Source organism: Podarcis raffonei, chromosome 1 (assembly GCF_027172205.1).
Source record: "Podarcis raffonei isolate rPodRaf1 chromosome 1, rPodRaf1.pri, whole genome shotgun sequence".
Taxonomy (NCBI): domain Eukaryota; kingdom Metazoa; phylum Chordata; class Lepidosauria; order Squamata; family Lacertidae; genus Podarcis; species Podarcis raffonei.
Window position 1 is genome coordinate 31849773 of NC_070602.1, and position 19967 is coordinate 31869739.

Consider the following 19967-nt stretch of genomic DNA (forward strand, 5'->3'; position numbering starts at 1 on the left):
TTAAATAAAAGGACACATTCTACTCATGTAAAAACACGCTGATTCCAGGACCGTCCGCGGGCCGGATTTAGAAGGCGATTGGGCCGCATCTGGCCCACGGGCCTTATGTTGCCTACCCTGGTATAGACTGTTACCGACAGATATCTGCCTTTGCAGAACAGAGCTTCTCTAAATTTTTACTTTTTAGCATACCTCAAGTATAATCTGACAGAACTACCAGAGACCCAGCAAAAGTGCTTGGGGGGCTGGATTTTGCCTGTGGACAGCTAGCTGGCCAGCATCCTTGATGCGTATCAGGTTGACATACCCAAGAAGCCTTTTTGTGATGGCTTCCGTACTACAGAATGTCCTCTCTCATGAGGCCTGTTTATCCCCTTCTCTTGCTACCAAGTTGTAGGAGATGAATTGTCTTCTCTCTGCTATTGCTATTTGTTTTAGGATTTTTAGTGTTTTTATTTTGTAAGCCAGCGGGAGAACTTTATTGAAAGGTGGTATATAAATGCTATGTAAAGAGTTAAGATCCTCCAAACAAGTTATTTAATGGTAACATTTGAATAATCAAATCTCATCTCATCTTATTAAACTATTCATGAGCTTCAGGCACCTGAATGCAATCACTCTGCTTAATCCTTTGCACGAATGAACAAACCAGGAAGATGCATTTAACTGTGAGTTCATATTACATATAAACCAGGAAACTATGGTTAATGGCTGCTGAACAAGCCAGGATATGGAAGCCATAACTTAAAATTTCTGTCCTGTCCTGTCTTTCTACAGCTACCTGAATCAGATGTTAACAAGAAATCACGGTTTAATCTGCTCTCTGGCTTGGGCAAAGGGAGGAACTAAGCAGTTGGAGGTAGGTGTCTAAAGCTTGTGCATATCTCTGCTTATTAAACTAAGATTTGATTGTGCCACTACCTAATTGTACAGAGGATCCTAATGAACAGGATAGTACCATAGTAAGTTACAAACTGAATTACTACGGTAATTTTCTTATGGCTTGCTTTCGGTGGTCATATACAATAAGCAGGAACATTCTAAATGTCAGAGAGCAGCAAAGAAAGGCAACAGTTTTATAATGAGAAATATTAGTACATGGAACTATAAATTTATAGCTTAAAAACCAATTGAACTCTAGAATTACCTAAATAAATTGTCCCCTCAGCAAAATATCAAATCTAATTTCAAGAGAGAGCAAAGACTGACCATGAGAATTATAACGCCTAAACCTGCAAACTGCTAACGAAGAAAAAAAAAATGTCAATAGAAATTTCTCTACCAAACTTTCCACAAAAAATCTAAAAAGCTACAAAAACATCACGGAGAACCAATTATCTCTAGGTAGCATTTTGCTGCCACCTAGAGGATACTGAAAGATAGCTTTTGTTGTGACTCTCATAAACTGATTCAAATAATTATTTATTTATCTTGCATATCATAAGACAGTACTTAATCCTAATAGAGTAATTTCATCTTCAAGTAATAAGTGTTCCGAAGTACTCAGAATTCATACTTCAGTTATCTTATGGGGTTACTATTACAAAACATCAGAGAGGTTCACAGAAGAAACAGGAAAAAAATCCCACCTAAATCATTGAGACACACAATCGTTGTAGGAACCCAGCAACTGCTTGTAGAGATATTCTACTACTGATGCAGCCACGCCAAACTGTTAATTTTTCAGGAGACCAACAGTGCAATATCATGAATCACTGGCTATCGTATTATTTCTCACAAGTGAAATATTGAATATGTTCTTACTGAATATGTAAAGTTTTCCTATGGCTCTTTAAAAAAATTAAGCAACAGACCTACAGTTTTTCAACAGAATACATTTTAGCAACTATCTACTTACATTCGTCTAGTCCCAGTTGGTATGCTAGATTCTGCAGACCTCTCACTTTCTCCATTAGATTAGCTGTGGTAAGACTCCCCAACTCTTAAAAAAGAAGAAGTGTGGCTTAAGATGTGCCATGAAATAAATTCCTAGCAAAGACTCTTCATGTTGTTTCTTTAGTATTGTCACTATTCTATTATACAAAATGTATTTGGCACACCATTGTCCAAATATGTCTAAGGTTACAGCTCTTCTCTTTCTTTTTCACATAGTGTTGCTGTAGTCCGTTTAAATGGCTACAAACTGCTCTCGCCACATCCTTAAGCTTAGCTTGCATGACTGGAGCTGGTTTAAAGACTATGTAGACAAAAAATTGTTATAGATATACAAATCCAACATCCAGTCCTACATCTAGCCTGATCTGAAGCATCTATATAAGAAGCTTATTGAAGAAAAATTAAAAATGCCCTGCAACCTGCTGGTGAAGTATGTGTAACAAATTTAATAATACTGTAGTAATAATTAACGATAAAATTTAAAATGGTTATATAGAAAAATTGAAACATATATTTCAAAGAAGGGTTTTATCACTCCCAGAATGTTGTATCATCATCATCATCAACATCAACATCAACTACTATTCTGGAAACCAGTATTACATACAGAAATTCACTAGTGGTTTAATACTCCTGTGTATTTCAATGTCTTGGAGAATATCTTGCATGATGTTCTCCAAGTCCTTGAAAAACACATCTTGCATGATGTTCTCCAAGTCTGAGGTTCAATGAATGGATCCAGAATCACAGATACATGATGAACATTGGCTGGTCACACCCTTGGCCAAAGCCTTTAATCTTCCCTTCAAGCTTTCCCTCCCAGCGTACAAAGGTCTGCTGTGAATGAGGTGTGTGCAGGGACACTGGGGTGGGCTTACGTGTGCACCCCTGTCCCCCGCATCACAATCTTTTGCCCACATACATTCAGATGAATGCTTGAGTAGATCTTAAAAAGATAAAAAAACAAATATTTAACTATTTGTGTAGTTTTAAAGACAAACTATACTGGGCTTGTTAATTCCAGTCATTTGAACATTGACAGGAACTCACCTTTTAACATGTCAATATCATCATTTTCTAATTCAGCCATCCATTTGGGAGGAGAACTGGTGATGGGCTATTAAAAAAAAATACACACATATAGAAAAATTGTGATTACCTGTGTCTTTGATAAACAGAAACTGGGAAATATTTCTAATATCTGGAACCAGCTGATAGAAAATAGGCTCAGTTGCCAAATTGCATAAAATTCCACTCTACTTTGATACAGAGCATGTGTTTTCTATGGGGCTTACTCTCAGGTAAGTGGAATTAAGGTTGCAGTATTAATTGTAGAGTTTTTGAATAACCACACACATTTTTTATTTTACCATTTACCATTGCTGAGGCTGTCAGAATGAATGAAGGAGCCAGAAACCCTTTTATCATGCCGCAATACAAAACCAGATCAAAATCTACTCCCCAACAGCATTTTGCATTACATAGCAATTGTTAATTACATTGGAGTTTAGCTGCTGGAAGCAGAACGAACCTAATTTTTCTTTGAAAAACAGGATCAAAATGTAAATAAGAAATATTAGCAAATATTGTTTTTGCAAAATATTCCCATTGTAAGCATAGAAGTACAATTCAAGTAAGATTATATCAGCACTGGCACATGCAGACTACACAGAATCCTGTTTGTGATACAAGTACAAAAAATGCAGATCACCAGTCAAGTTCTAAATAGCTACACAATGTTGTATAAACTACAAAAAAATACTACAATTTTAATGTAGTAGACAGAACAAAACTCAGCATGCAGTGTCCAGACACCAATAGATTCTTAACTCAGAAGTATGAAAATTATTACGTTTTACATTTCCATGACACTTACATAGAATATAACTATCATCAACCACTTTATGACCCACTGGTCAGATTCCTATTTTACGACACCCTAAAAATCCAGCCTTTTTAAAAAAAAGTTCTCATGGTTGCAAATATTAACAAATGTATAATGCAAAGCTTGCTTTTCTAAAAATATAAAAGCAGGCTGAAAAAAAGACATAAAGTGTCATGAGTTTAAGAGATCGATTTTTATTTATTTTTTTAAAAAGGAGTTTCAAAAAAGGCCATTTCAGTTATCCTTGAATATGGCAGGTTGCTAAGCTTCCAGTGAAGAAACACACAACCAGAATTTGCAAGTTGCAGAGATGGCCCAAGACACTTTGGTGCCTCAGGCAGAGAAGGCCAACAACTCCACAAAACAGTGTAAAAACTATAATAAATGAAAAACATACCAATTTGCTCTACTTTAATGGAGGCCTAAAATCTGCTGGTTTACCCTGGCTAATGGATGGGTCAGCTCTGTCAAATTAGCTACAACATCCAAGTCTAGAATTAGTTCTTAGTCGGCTTTCTGCATGAAATAGGATGTCTTTGCCTGCTTGGGCAATATATCAGGTTATTGCTTGGGCAATATATCTGGTTATTCCCAGTGGGAATAACACTGGGTGATAAACTGGTGGGCCTAGGTGAACAATGGTTAGACTAAGTCCTACTGAATTTATTGGGGCTTACTTCTGAGCAGATATGTTTAGTATTGAATTGTCAATCCAAGTGAGAAATTACTTACACTTTTAAAAGAAGCTGCAAATTCAGCAACACCTGGTACTGGAGACAAGACAGAAACAGTTACTGGAGTACAACTTTCTCTACAACTTCAAGGGCAATTTATGATTCCTGTTGCTAACTCCACCAGTTAAACTGCTAGAGATATTCAGCATAAAATGATTATTCATTTGTACCATGTATTACTTCACATTCATGTTGAATTCTGTGACTGTGCAAATGCAACACTAATGATTTGCTTCTGTAACATTTGCAGCTCAGTAGTAATTTGCATGATTTCTCTTTGGTCCATCAACTAAACACACACCTGGAGCCCTTGAGTGCAATCCTATACACATATCCTGTACTCCTCTCTACTGAGAAGTAAAGTTCACAGTAAGTAAGGCTTACTCCCAGCTAATTCTGCATAGGACTGCAGCCTTAAACTGGATTGGCTATAATAAAGTGCTTACTCACAATTAGCCAATATGTATTTTTAAAACCACCTTGAAAACACAAATACTGAAAGGATAGAAAACACAATAGTTAAAACGTCTTAGTTCAACTAAACATTTGTTATGTTGGCTAAACAAAAGTGTATGAGCATGCCTATGTAAATGAATGTGCATGTGCACAGAAGCGACTGGCACAGTACCAGGCAACTGCCCTCCCAACAGCCGTGCTGTTGCTGCTAACTGGGGCAGTGTGAGAGTGAGACACAGTAGTGATAGGGGCTACATATGCAAAGCAGTGGGAGTTCTGGACTGGATCTGCCAACATGCCCACACAGCCCCAACTTGCTGCCACCATGTCCATGTAACCAGGAATGATGCTACTATTGGGAGGCTATTGAGTACCACTCTATGGTGCATTTTTGAAGACTGTTCTGAGACAGGTTTATGTTCAACAAGCTGACACTGTCAATAACATCCTAACAGCCGGTTGTAAGTCAGAGCAATATCATAGTCGCCAAAGAGATTCTCTATGCCTTTTCATATTTCCCACTTGAGTGCAACTTACATTGTTCAGGCCAGAGGTCCGGTGAAGCCCGGTCCAACTTTTCAAAGCTCAGCAGGGAGGCTTCCAAGTCTGTGCCTAGAAGAACAACCAAAATACTTCCAATCATTGCGGGACTCAAACCCATGACTGAGATTAACAGTTTCATGATCTACTGACTGAGCCTGATATTACTGGGACCGTGCGCATTCAAGACACGAGGCGCACTGCCACTGTTCTATGCCTCTTTAGAGCCTGACTGGATGAACAGAGCATCAAATGTGAATATAAACCCTAACAGTTATTTCCAGATCTGAGGAAAAAATCTGGGGAATTCGCTTAAGTAGCATTTCAGCTCTAACTGGAGCAGGTTTTCTGAGGAATAAAGTTACCCGCTGTATTCAGTGAGGATTGTTCCCATGCGACAGCTTCGGTCCACCCTATGCACACGTACTCATAATAATTTAATAATAATAATTAGTTATTTATACCCCGCCCACCCAGTGAGAGACAAGCAAGTGGACACAAATTATAGTATTAATATGCCAGTGGAAGAGAGACTCGCAAAACTGGGAAAACCTTCACCTTCTCCTCACCACCAGCTCTTACCTTCCGTTGAGACCGCCATTTTGGCCCCTCACGTGACACCCGGCCGCCTGCACGCGGGAACCTAAACATATGACGCTTCCTTTTCGAACGAGCCAACCTTGCTCCGCCCCCTCCCTCCTGCACTCCTCCCACTAGGTCGTGATTTAGGAGAGAGAGAGAGAGAGAGAGAGAGAGAGAGAGAGAGAGAGAGAGAGAGAGAGAAACCAGGGATGGGGGGGAAGAAAGAGCCATCCAGTCAGATTTCTCCTAGAGGGGGCGTTGAAGGCAATGTAGCCAATCGGAACCCGGAGCTGAAGGGGTGGGTCCGAGCCAGGTTCCAGCACTATCCCATTGGCTTGCTAAGGGAGAAAGGGGAGGAGAAAACGTCGGGGCTCGTGATTCCATTGGCCAAGCTCAAAGCTCGGGCGGGGTTCGATCGTTGAGCTGGAGGTGGGCGGGGCGCCTTTTGGCAGGTGGTCGCTGGCAGAATGGCGGCGGTGACTGCGGCTCGGGGGTCTCAGGGAGGGCGGCGCCTCTGGCTCGGGGTGAGACTGCATGCTGGAGGGGGAGCGGCCCCGAAAGAGAATGGGGTGGGCAGGGGGAGGGCTCCTCTTGGGGGTTTCGGGTCCGCGGGAGGCGGGAGATCTTGCCCCTTACTCCATTTCACTTGCCCTCCTGAATACTCCCAAGCACACGTACGGGCGAGCGGACAGGGGGATCATTTACACCCCCCTGGAATAGCCCCTGGAGCGGGATCGACTCTCGTCCCACCATACTCGCTCCACCCCCCTTGCAAAAGGCGATGAAATCTGGCTGGCGAAGGGGATCGCTTCGCAGGAGCCAGCGAACTTCAGCCTTGAGTGGGTGGACGCGCTTGCTTTTTCACGTGCGAAGCGAGGGTACACTCGGGATTTCTGAAAGGCGAAGGTGCAATCGCTCCCTTTTGCTTTCAGTTATCCCTGAGTGTGCATAAGCCGCCTCAGGACATCGGAAAGCGTGTTGTAGGATCAGACCGGGATCCATGCAGGCAGGAGCCCTTTGCAAGAAGAATCCCACGGAAAACTGGCTGGTGGGCTTATCTTCTGCCCACCCTTGCTTTAGATTGTACTTCTCCAAAGTCTAAAGCACTGTTGAATGTATGCAGTGCACGCTGGTCTATGCCTATTTACCTGGAGGGTAGTTCTGCTAAATTTCTCCGTGGTAAGTGTGCATAGCCGCCTTGAACACACACAGCTCTGTGATTATGGGGCCAAGTACATGCAGGGGTCCGTTCATACATGACAGTTCAACTCTCTAATTGCCTTGCAGAGTATTTGCTTGTTTATTTGTCAATTGCAACCCTGGGGCAACCCCAAAGCGACTTACAACCCGAGTAAACCTGTCTCAGTACAGAATTAACATATGTGTTGTAGATCTTAATTAACCACAAGTTGTGTTTGAAATGACTACTGAATTGGTTACTGCCCTCTACAACTGTGTGACATGCTGTAGTTCCAAATGAAATGCACACTGGAAAATCTTGCAGGTTCCTTACTACAGTCTCATCTATGGAGCTTGAAAGAGCCAGTGCAGAAGTTTGGAGAAGGGGAAGGAGGCATAAACCTTTTTGGCTTTCTATGACAAATGGATACAGGGCCCTCAGTGGGAGTTCATGCAGGGGGGTACAGCTGTATCAGGCCCAGACTTTGAGTTCCTTTAAACATAATAGGAGTATAGCATCTAGATCAAGGGAAGTATGAGTGCCACTGTATTCTGCTCTGGTCAGACCTCACCTGGAGTACTGTGTCCAGTTCTGGGCACCACAGTTCAAGAAGGACACTGACAAACTGGAACGTGTCCAGAGGAGGGCAACCAAAATGGTCAAAGGCCTGGAAACGATGCCTTATGAGGAACGGCTAAGGGAGCTGGGCATGTTTAGCCTGGAGAAGAGGAGGTTAAGGGGTGATATGATAGCCATGTTCAAATATATAAAAGGATGTCACATAGAGGAGGGAGAAAGGTTATTTTCTGCTGCTCCAGAGAAGCGGACACGGAGCAATGGATCCAAACTACAAGAAAGAAGATTCCACCTAAACATTAGGAAGAACTTCCTGACAGTAAGAGCTGTTCGACAGTGGAATTTGCTGCCAAGGAGTGTGGTGGAGTCTCCTTCTTTGGAGGTCTTTAAGCAGAGGCTTGACAACCATATGTCAGGAGTGCTCTGATGGTGTTTCCTGCTTGGCAGGGGGTTGGACTCGATGGCCCTTGTGGTCTCTTCCAACTCTATGATTCTATGATTCTATAAAATAATCTCTTGCCCTTGTAGAACAAAAGCAAAATGTTCAAGGAACGTTTGAAGGAATTGCTTTGTGAGATAGGAGCCTGCTCACTCATTGGCTAAAAGCTCTGAAAGGTAGGAAGTCAGAGCTGTGATTAATGAGTGCTATGGAGAAACGTAGTCGTACAAACCCAAGGGAATATTTGCAAGTGGCTTAAAAGTACATAGGAAGTTCCTTCTCCTGACAATTTTGAAGGAGCTTCCTGCAGCCAATCGGAAGCCGAAAATTTTGGAAGTCGAACAGACTTCGGGAATGGATTCCGTTTGACTTCTTAGGTACCACTGTATATCCATATCTCAGGTGAGCAAGAATCGTGGTTGAGAAGCTATGGATTATGTTGCCATCATATTTATTATGGACTTTTAAATTTACAATTGAAAAGATTTCAGATGAACAAAATAAAGTGAGAAAAAGGAAAAGAAAAGGTGCATAAAAACACAAAAACCCCTATAATTCTATACATATATAACACAAAGGTCTATAAATGAAATTATTATTCCAATACATATACATTTATTTATAACCAACTATATTTTTATAAATGCTTTCCAAATAACAATATTTGTCTATATGCAGACTATGTCTATAAGCTCTCCATTTGTATTTTGCAACAGTTGTCATCTCTTTTATCAATATCAGTATTTTAGCAGTAGTGAGGGTGCAGAGAATCTATTTACGTTGACCAGTTGTCAAATTCCATGTAGTAGATAGATAATTTAAAATAATATTATCCTCTGACAATGCTAGCTCCCCCCCCCCAGGTAATATTTATACAGTCTAGTAGGTACTTTCTCCCCAAACCTCATAAGCATAAATGTATGTTTCAAATAAGAATTATTCTTATTACATCTCATATTTATCATGGATGTCTAAAAACTGAAGGCTTGCATAGATTGAAACAAGCTTCTCTACCTTTTCCTTTTGGGTGGGATTCAACTAATGAGTTTCATCAGCAGAAGCTGTGGGCAAGGACTTTCTTCCCATACACCACTCCATGCCCCCTGAAATTGGCTTGTGGAGGGGAGGTTCAAGAGAACTCCTGCAACAGTGCACAGGGAGCAGAGGGGGGATAATTTTGTCTGGCAAGCCAAAATGCTTGCCCTGACAGAACAATCACCGTAGCATGATGTTGAATTCCTTCCACAGAAATGCATCTTGCGTCTGCATTTGTGGGTTGTTCTCCATCTACAACTCAGGATTTGCTTGTCCTTTGTGTACAGGAATTTTAATGATCTGATACTGTACATAGTCTTACAAAAATGTGTTCGTTTTACATCGTTTCTAGATACAATTTTGGGGGACTAAATATAGGAACATTTTGTCTTAAACATTTCATTCATCGTTCTAAAGGAAATGACTTCATAATCCATTCCCCGCAACCTAGATTTTTTCTATTTATTTGGGGAGAAAGCCAAAAGAAAAAAGAGACTTTGGGAAAAACAGAAAAACATTCTCCCCCGCACCTGAATTTTCCCAGTCTTTTTTTCAGGGCCTTCATTTCTCCATGTTTGTCAGGCATATTAATACTTATTTGTGGCCCCAGTTCAGTCTTTGGCGCTCTACTCCACCTGCAAAAGAGAACACAAATTTGCATATGACACAAAGCAATAGTAAATTATGGCAGTTTGAAAATGAATATGGTGTGAATTTAGGGTAGCTGAAATGAAATGGGTGAATTTAGGGTAGCTGAATTTCTTCACAGAAAATTGTAGCTGTGCTGCTGAGTAAGTTCTGTGTTCCTGTTTTTTCCATCTTGTAGATCCAGAGGAAGGCAAATTGGCATTTTTCATCCTCCTATTCATCTTCAGTGGTGAGTTGGTTTCTTCCAAAATAAAGTTTCAGTTGCAAGTATTTTGGCTTTAAATAATCTTGTGGATTGCACATTCTCAACCCACTTTTTCTGGCAGTATTCATTAACTTTGGTTGCAGATAAATGTGGATAAATGACTGCAGCTCCGTGAAGAGAATTAGAGGGCGAGAAAGAAAAAAAGAATTGATACTTAATCCTTATGTTAAGTATGTGGAAGAGTTTAGCTTAGTTGGTATTTCAGCATTCAGATAAACTCTGACACTGACCAACCCTTTGTATTCTGCAGCCAACAACCAAGCTGTTCATTGATGGCAAATTTGTTGATTCCAAAAGTAATGAATGGATTGATATTCACAACCCAGTAAGTAAACTTCCCTTTTCTTTTGTGCTTCTCTTCTTTGAGGCAGGAAAGTGTTGGATTGTGCAGTTGACCAGTATAACAAGGAACAGGCACTCAGGAGCAACGCTTTAAAATGGAATTGCTTAAGTAGTCTGAATTCCAAAGCTGTCGTTAGCTTAAAATTTAAAACATCTTTCTGCATAAGCTGTCATGTGCTCCAATTTATCACTGGCAGAGGAATAAAGTTGTTTGGCTGGAACTTAAAGCAGTGAGCTTAGAGCGGTGGCGAGGACATGTGGTCCTCTGGATGTCGCTGGACTACAACTCCCATCATCCCTGACTATTGACCATTCTGACTGGGGCTGATGAGAGTTGACAGTAACATCCAGAAGGCTATGAGTTCCCCATCCCTGGCTTAAGATTTCAGACACTTAAGTGTAGGTACGTAATCACAGACATTATTTTGCTTAATATACTCCTGAGTCCTCCTAGTGGGGCAAACTGCAACGGATTTTATGTGGAGGCTAGTCTGTCAACTTTAAAGCCGTGTGTCCCTGTGGTGATATCACCCCTTTTAAGACTGGTTTGTGGGAATGGGTTAGAACCTCAGAAATAATGAGCTTGCATACAGATGTCTCCTGTTAAGGCTTCAAGAACAGTGTCACAAGGTTCAGTGGTACCTCGGGTTAAGTACTTAATTCGTTCCCGAGGTCCGTTCTTAACCTGAAACTGTTCTTAACCTGAAGCACCACTTTAGCTAATGGGGCCTCCCGCTGCTGCCGCGCCACCGGAGCCCGATTTCTGTTCTCATCCTGAAGCAAAGTTCTTAACCTGTAGCACTATTTCTGGGTTAGCGGAGTCTGTAACCTGAAGCGTCTGTAACCTGAAGCGTATGTAACCCGAGGTACCACTGTAATTGGGGTAGAAACGGTCTAAGTTTCCATAAAACCTGGATTGGTGGGATCTCTCCACAGCCAGCCAGCCAGCCAAGCCGAGGTCAGCATTTATTTGGGCTTTTGACAGCATCTTCTGTTTATTAGAGATGACACCCTTCCTTGATTAGTGCCTTCAAAGAAGAAGGTTCATAATCCGCTAAGCATTTTCTCTTTGCACAGGACATGCAGCTAGCTCCTAGAAGATAATAGTTGGCCCTGAAATTTAGCCACAATTTGTGGATTCCTATGTTAAGGCAATCCTGAGTCGGTGGCACATTTATAATGACCATTTTTTGGATTTACTATTCTAACAGGCCACCAATGAAGTGGTTGGTCGTGTCCCCAAAGCTACACAAAGTGAGATGGAAGCAGCAGTGGCTTCGTGCAAGAAATCTCTCCCGACTTGGGCTGAGACATCCATTCTGAGTCGGCAACAAGTCTTCTTGCGATACCAACAGCTCATCAAAGACAATCTGGTGAGGAACTGGACTGACCAGATTGCATGTGTTTTGAACAGTTATTTTTAAACTGTGGGCCCTAATAATGTTATTGATCTATTCTTGTAAAATGCTTTGTGGTGGGGTTTTTTCTTCAATCAGGTGTTATACTAATTTTATTATTTATTTAATAAAATTAGTATATAATTTTATTATTTATTTAATAAAATTAGTATAACGCCTGATTGAAAAACAATCATTTTATAGCCCTTGGTTATAAAATGGGAATTAAGATAGCCTTCCCTACAAAATCGTTACAGAAATGAGCAAAATAAAGTGTACAAGCCTCTTCTCACATTAAATAATTTTACCCTGTTCAGGAGGTATGTTATCTTGCTCTACACAGAGTTCATAGCCTGTCTAGAAACAGGATGAAGTGGACTGTGGCCCTTGAAAACCTATGCCAGAATAACATTATTAGTCTTTAAGACTTCTTTTTCTTTTGCAAAATTGCATTTTGTTCTCATTCTGAGTGGTCCAAATGACCCATCCACCAGCTGGGTACAGCCAGGAATAAGATGGGGGCAGGGTGGTGATTACTCATGTGCAGAGTGGCTTTTCCTTACTATTGCGCTTGGCCTCCTGCAGCACAGTAAATCTTGCTTCTTGCCTTCTAGTTCAGTAGATGAGCTTTATTTCCACCTTTGTTGAGTTTCCCTTTTCTCAGTTTCAGGAATTCTCATTACCTTTTCTTTTCTTTTTTTTAATCACCAGAAAGAAATTTCAAAACTGATCACCTTAGAGCAAGGGAAGACCCTGGCTGATGCTGAGGGAGATGTGTTTCGAGGCCTCCGTAAGCTGCCGGCACCTCTTGCTGTACATAGAAAATGGCTTTTCACGGGCTGAGGGAAGAGCAGAATACTTCTGAGTACTAGGCGTTCTAGGGCCTTGGGAGGATAGCCCCTTCTGTAACCTTCCAAGAAGGAATTCCGAATACACTGTGAATTTTAAACAACACTTCTGCTTTTTTCGCTTTGTATATTTTGCTTTGTATATTTTGAGTATATTCTGAAATGCTAAGAGCTTTGTTTTCCTTTCTGATATCTTTTTGATAATACTGACAGTATTCTTTTATGGTAGAATTATTATTATTATTATTAATTATTATTTGTACCCCACCCATCTGGCTGTGTTTCCCAGAGAGCCAATGTGGTGTAGTGGTTAAGGGCGGTAGATTCGTAATCTGGGGAACTGGGTTCACGTCTCCGCCCCTCCACATGCAGCTGCTGGGTGACCTTGGGCTAGTCACACTTCTCTGAAGTCTCTCAGCCTCACTCACCTCACAGAGTGTTTGTTGTGGGGGAGGAAGGGAAAGGAGAATGTTAGCCGCTTTGAGACTCCTTCAGGTGTTGATAAAGCGGGATATCAAATTCAAGCTCTTCTTCTTCTTCACTCTGGGCGGCTTCTAACAAAGATTAAAAATACATTAAAATGTCACACATTAAAAACTTCCCTGAACAGGGCTGCCTTCAGATGTCTTCTAAGTGTTAGGTAGTTGTTTATCTCTTTGACCTCTGATGGGAGGGCGTTCCACAGGGCGGGCGCCACTACCGAGAAGGCCCTCTGCCTGGTTCCCTGTAGCTTTGCTTCTTGCAATGAGGAAACCTCCAGGAGGCCCTCGGCGCTGGACCTCAGTGTCCAGGCTGAACGATGGGGGTGGAGACGCTCCTTCAGGTATACTGGGCCGAGGCCGTTTGGGCTTTAAAGGTCAACACCAACACTCTGAATTGTGCTTGGAAACGTACTGGGAGCCAATGTAGGTCTTAGTTAGCATAGTTCCTGTCTCCATTTAGACATGATAATTATCTGAATCAAAGTAATTCTCAAGCAGAATCCTATCCCTGTCGGAATGGGAAGTATTTCTGGATGGTGATGATTGTATCAGTTACAGTGAAGGAGCTAGAAAAGCTAGCCAGATCGTGAGGGCATTGGAAAGAGCATTTCAAGGGAGATTCGTAAACTGAGAAGTCCCTGTTCTTTGTTGCAGAGGTCGTTGAACATGCTTGTAGTGTGACATCCCTTATGCTGGGTGAGACCCTTCCCTCCATCACTAAAGATATGGACACTTACACCTACCGCTTGCCTCTGGGAGTGTGCGCAGGCATAGCACCTTTCAATTTCCCAGCCATGATTCCTCTCTGGATGTTTCCCATGGCCATGGTGTGCGGGAACACTTTCTTGATGAAGCCTTCCGAGCGGGTGCCGGGAGCCCTCATGTTTCTTGCAAAGCTGCTGCAGGATGCTGGAGCCCCCGATGGGACACTGAACATCATCCACGGACAACACGCAGGTAATTCCAGGGGAGGCTCGCCTGGCGCCATTCATTACAAAATGTTTAAGGCAAAAACATTCCTCTTATCCCAGGATTAAACAATTCATAAACTGGGGAGGGGGTATTGCTTTTGTTTGTTATGGTGTTCTGCATTCTTGTGTTTTTGTATTGTAAACAGCCCTGTGATCCTCAGATGAAAGGCAGTATAGAAATTTAATAAAAAGCTAATAATAACAATAACAAATGCAGGGCAGGCCTCCAAGGCTGTAGTGTAGGGACAGAGTGGGGTTGATATCTTGTCGATAACATGCAGGCAGGGATGTGCTATATAGCCAAGACTGGGTGCTTGTGTTCTTTTTTAACTGTTTAAAAACAAGCGCCTTCTCCATCTTTCCCACTTTGATCCCGGTAATCACAGGTGCCAAGTCCCCACTCCTTCAAGAGGTACCGTATTTTTCGCTCTATTGGAGGCACTTTTTCCCCTCCAAAAATTGAGGGGGAAAGTGTGTGCGTCCTATGGAGCGAATGCAGGCTCCTTGGCTTCAGCGATAGCAACACTAAGCCTCCAAAGCGCAGAGGGACCACTCCCTCCTTGCTCCAAAGGCTTCGCGTTGCTTTCGCTGAAGCCTGGAGAGCGAGAGGGGTCGGTGCGCACCCACCCCTCTTGCTCTCCAGGCTTCAGGGATAGCCACGGGCAACCCCTCCGGCAGGGAGAGGCTGCACGGGGCTATGGCTTCTTTAGCTCTGCACATCGTCTCCCGGCAGGGAGAGGTTGTGTGGGGCTAAAGAGGAAGCCAAAACAGCCAGCAGGATCCATCCCGCTGGCTGCCTTGGCTTGTGCCATAGCCGCGCGCAACCCCTCCGGCAGGGAGAGGTTGCGCCTGTACGCTGCTCTTTGGGGCTGGGGGGGGGGGAAATAAGATTTTTTTTCTTGATTTCCCCCCCTAAAAACTAGGTGCGCCCTATGGTCCGGTGCACCCTATGGAGCGAAAAATACGGTATGCCTTGAAAGGCTAGAAAAATATCTCCCCCTTCTACCACTCTTGGTCTTCCCTATTTGCAAGTGTGACCAGGTTATTTGCTTATCCAGATCATGTGTTTGTGTAGTGATTTGGGAACAAGGAAGGTGTGAGGCTTGGTGAGTCGAGTAGATGTCCCAAATGGGAGAGTGTTTTTGTTTTAAGGACGTTCTGTGAGAGCATTGGTGTGTGGGAGAGGGAGAAATTTGGTTTATTTTTTAATTTTTAAAATGTATTTTTATTAAAGGTTTTCTTGATTTACAAAAGTATGTGCAATGTCTCTCTCTCGTGTTCCCCCCATGTGACATTTTTACAAATCAGTTTCATTTGTTGAGACATTAGGAAGAAAGGGGGGAAAGAGTTGAGGGGGGAGTTGTGACGATGTTTCTATTTTACTTAATATATGTAGGGAGAAATTTGGTTTATTTCTTTAGGTTATCGTTGCCACAGCACAAAGATGAAGCGCTCTCTGATGACAAGATAGAATGAACAGTGTTCTGTTTTTCTTTTCTTTTTTCAGCCGTGAATTTTATTTGTGATCACCCTGATATCAAAGCAATCAGCTTTGTAGGATCTAATCAGGCTGGAGAATATATCTATGAAAGGGGTTCCAAGAACGGCAAGAGAGTGCAGGCCAATATGGTAAAACTCCGCAAAATGCACCACTTGACATCTCTGTTTATAGGGTAGTTGTTGATGATCCTGGAAAAATCTATAATTTTAATGTCCTGAATTGTATTTCTGAAGTTTTGATGTTACAGTCGAAAACGACAAACTTCAAAGTCATTTTAAGTATGGTTAACACGAAACCTTTAAATACTCCATATATTCAGTAGCACTTATCTAGCAGAAAATCTCAAAAATGTAAAAAACTTTTTCTGACACCTTGCACCCTTTTTCGTTCTGATTTTACATTTTACATTTTCCTTGAAGGTCTGGGACCATTTAAGCTGATGTTTGAAGGTTACTGTTGATATATCATGTATGCAGCTTTTTTTTAATTTAAAAAAGTACATTTCATTCTAGGGAGCTAAGAACCATGGAGTAGTGATGCCAGATGCCAATAAGGAGAACACCCTGAATCAGTTGGTTGGAGCAGCTTTTGGAGCAGCTGGGCAACGTTGCATGGCATTATCCACAGCAGTCTTGGTGGGAGAGGCTCGGAACTGGTTGCCCGAACTGGTGGAGAGAGCCAAGAAGCTGCGAGTTAATGCAGGTGCCGATGCATTTGTTTTAATCCAATCCAGTTTCTGCAGATCTAGAAAAAGAGTGGGCAACCTGTGGCCTCCCAGATGTTGTTGGGCTCCAGCTCTCATCATTCCTCACCATAGGTCATGCAGCAACACGTGGAGAGCCACAGGTTGTCTAATCGAGAACATTAGAATGTGTGTTGTAATGTGCTTGTTAAAGGCTAATTTTTGGAGCCCTGAAGATGATCAGTGCAACTTCTGTCCATTAAATTGTTTCTCTCAAGTGTCTAATAAATTTGCTTTCTTTGTGGGGTCAGCTGCTGCTTTTTTATAATGTAATAAGATCTCGGAACACTCATTGCATTTAACCTTATAATAAAGACCATGTTCACTTTACGGAACTTGACTGCCTTGTCACCAAAATTAGAATTGCATAGCTGGCTAGCTAATTACTTAGCTACGTTGAAAAGAATCAGTATATATGGCACTATTAAAATAAACCTGTGTCTAAAGAGCACAGTTAGCCTTGGATGGGCTAAATATGTAGCAGTGTTACAAGGCTGTATCATGAGGACCATGTTTAATTTCACATGTTGACATTGCTTGCTTTATTGCTTGATTTTTGTTAGGCGTTTAAAAAGAAGAGTTTAGGATTTGAGCAGGTTTTGTGTATTGTCATAGGAGACCAGCCTGGAGCAGATCTGGGGCCGCTGATCAGTCCCCAAGCCAAGGAGCGTGTCTGTCAACTGATTGACAGTGGAGCAAAGGAGGGAGCTAGCATCCTTCTTGATGGACGAAATATCAGAGTGAAAGGTTTTGAAAATGGCAATTTTGTTGGACCGACAATCCTTGCGAAGGTCAAGGTGAGCTGATGTACTGATCGGCAGGTGCAAATTAAAACACCTTAAAACTAAGGAAGACATGAACATTGATCCAGCATGTTCCAAGAGGTAGCCTTCCCTTTGGTCTTCAAAAGACTGGTGTTGGCCTACAGCTATATTTTGTGCCATAGTGAAATGTTGCAAATGTCCCGATACCTGGCTATTGAAGTGAGCTGTGGCTAGAATGTGGAATGATTGCCAAAAAGTGGTGAAGTTCTAGAATGATGCTCAGTGGATGGATAAGGAATAATAAGGAATGCGCTGGAGAGCCTTTCCCTGATTAAAAAAATGGTAAATTGGCATATTTTTGAATGCCTTAGATGTGACTGGCATTTGAACAATTGTGCAACGTGGCATTTATTGGTTGTATCTGATGTTTCAGTGTGCCTTTCAAATGTTTATGTTTGCAAAGCATCTTGTGAGGCAATATGCTCTAAGATGGGATAAAATCTGTTTAATAAATGAATACTTTTCACTGGGGTCATTGTTGGGATCACAAGGCTACAACACATTTTGCAACCTCACTTCATTCCATCCTGCCAGTCCACTGTGAAGTTGTTGAGAGAAGAATCCCATTTCCCCCTCTTTCCATTGTTCATCTACATTTCTTGCCTACTGAGTATATTCAGACCTCACCATTCTTGCTTTTTGTTGTTTCCCTCCCCGACCCCCTGCATTTGGTGTGGTTCTCTTTTTTATGTACTTCTGCAAACCTTGGGGTTCTCCCCTCCCAAGCTTGGTGATAGCCTCCTTCTTGTTTCTTAGTCTCCCCATCTGGTTACAGTCTTGGCAGCAGTCACCATCCGAGTTCAATATTGGAGGGAGGGATGATAGCTTAGAGTGGTAGCCATTTCATCAAAAGGAACAGAAGGGTCCTTTGGGGTGATGACTTGTGAAGGAAAAGGATGTTTCTGTGTTAAGTGTCAGAAACAAGATTTCTGCAGAATCTGACATGCGGTACAATTAAAAGTTGCTCCTTTCTTGACAGCCCAATATGACCTGCTATAAGGAGGAAATCTTTGGACCAGTTCTAGTGGTTCTGGAAGCAGACAGTCTGAATGAAGCCATTGAAATAATCAATAAAAATCCTTATGGGAATGGAACAGCCATCTTTACCACCAATGGTGCCACTGCTCGGAAGTACTCTCACTTAGTAGATGTTGGGCAGGTATGTAAAGGTTGAGGTTCATGCTGAACAGCTCAGGGCACTGTTTTAGCTCCATCATAGCTCCATTACAGAGCAGATGCTCTACATCCAGACCGTCCCACATTCCATCTTTAGCATCTCTTAATGAAAAGATTGATGGATTGGGAAATTCCCTCTCCATCACTAAAGGTGCAAGAACCTTGTCCTCTTTCCTATGCGGCCTCCATACTGAGAGATCTCCATCTGAATGTAATGCACTTGCCCCATTTTCCCTTTGTGGAGCCATTTGACATGCTACCGACGAGGAACTGAGGGCCATTTTATTAACGAACCGAGGACCGAACTGATGCTGAATGCATCACTGCATTCAACATGCAAGTTTTTTAAAGTGCAAAAGATTTCTCTTTTTCTTTTTTGACCCTGAGGCTACAAAGTAAGAAATTGCTCAGTGCTTACCCAGTGAGACTACAACAGAGCATTGATTTGAATCCAGGTTACCTTGAGCCTAGCCTGACTCTTTTTTGATTTATTTGTGCATTTTCTTTGAATTATAATAAAATTATCAATTTTGGCTTTGCTTTAGATTGGTGTGAATGTTCCAATTCCAGTGCCTTTGCCAATGTTCTCCTTCACTGGTTCTCGCGGGTCTTTCAGGGGGGACACCAATTTCTACGGCAAACAGGTAATGCGTTCAGGTTGTTTTTTAAGATATATATTATGATGCATGCTGCAGCAAGCCAGGAGGAGCCAATGAAGGAAAGAAAACTTGTAGGAGATAGACAAAGAGAGGGCTTATCAGCATGCTATATTTCTGACAAGAAGAGAAAATGAGCAGGAACTTTCCAGGGAAAATATATTTTGCCTTGTGGGAGGTGTGGAGAACCTATAGGACTCCAGATGTTGCTAGACGACAACTCTAATTATTCCTGACCATGGACCATGCTGCCTGGGGCTGATAAATCTGGAGTCCAACGAAGTCAAAAGGACTGCAGGTTCCCCTGCAGCCTTATGGTTAAAACTAAAACCAGCAATTCTGCAGCACCAATTGATATAAACATCTGACTCTTTGTCCTTTTCAGGGGGTACATTTCTACACACAGCTGAAGACAATCACTTCTCAGTGGAAGGAGGAAGATGCTACTGATGCCAAGCCTGCCGTCGTTATGCCAACCATGGGGAACTAAAGCACCTTGTTAAATTTGCTCAAGATGCTGCTGAAAGTATTCTTCACCCACTGATGCAAGCTGCTCTTGGATATTCCCTGTTGCCATTGTTGCCCTAGAGATAACAAAGATTGCTTCATTTCAGGCTCTGCATTTAAAATAAAATTGGCCAGGGCCCTTTAACACAAAATTTAGATTTTTTTCATCTACATACTGGCTAACCCAAGGTATTTTCTTTAATTCTAGAGAAAATAATCTGTTGTGTGTAAACAGACAAAATCAGCTTCTTTTGTCCCACTCATGCAACCCAGTGCTGAGAACCC

General features: G+C 42.0%; 2 protein-coding genes across 3 annotated transcripts in view; one reads left to right on the forward strand and one right to left on the reverse strand.

Annotated features, from left to right (window-relative positions):
• LIN52 (lin-52 DREAM MuvB core complex component) overlaps nt 1-6238 on the reverse strand; it is a 35324-nt gene extending 29086 nt beyond the window's left edge. Inside the window, exons 1-5 of one of the 2 annotated variants that reach the window (XM_053379706.1) lie at nt 6094-6238; nt 5509-5583; nt 4514-4551; nt 2947-3013; nt 1859-1942 (exon numbers count right to left, since the gene is read on the reverse strand). In XM_053379706.1, the coding sequence (XP_053235681.1) occupies nt 1859-1942; nt 2947-3013; nt 4514-4551; nt 5509-5583; nt 6094-6112 (283 nt within the window). In that variant the 5' untranslated portion in view covers nt 6113-6238. The remainder of the gene's footprint in view (nt 1-1858; nt 1943-2946; nt 3014-4513; nt 4552-5508; nt 5584-6093) is intronic. The other variant, XM_053379716.1, reaches the window with a different exon arrangement.
• Nucleotides 6239-6523: 285 nt separating this feature from the next.
• On the forward strand, nt 6524-19764 carry ALDH6A1 (aldehyde dehydrogenase 6 family member A1). The gene is made up of 12 exons (XM_053379625.1): nt 6524-6617; nt 10150-10200; nt 10487-10561; nt 11790-11951; nt 12687-12765; nt 13960-14262; nt 15784-15905; nt 16290-16479; nt 17135-17316; nt 18323-18502; nt 19065-19163; nt 19561-19764. The coding sequence occupies exons 1-12, from the start codon at nt 6561-6563 to the stop codon at nt 19663-19665; spliced, it is 1605 nt and encodes a 534-aa protein (XP_053235600.1). The 5' UTR covers nt 6524-6560; the 3' UTR covers nt 19666-19764.
• Nucleotides 19765-19967: the final 203 nt, after the last annotated feature.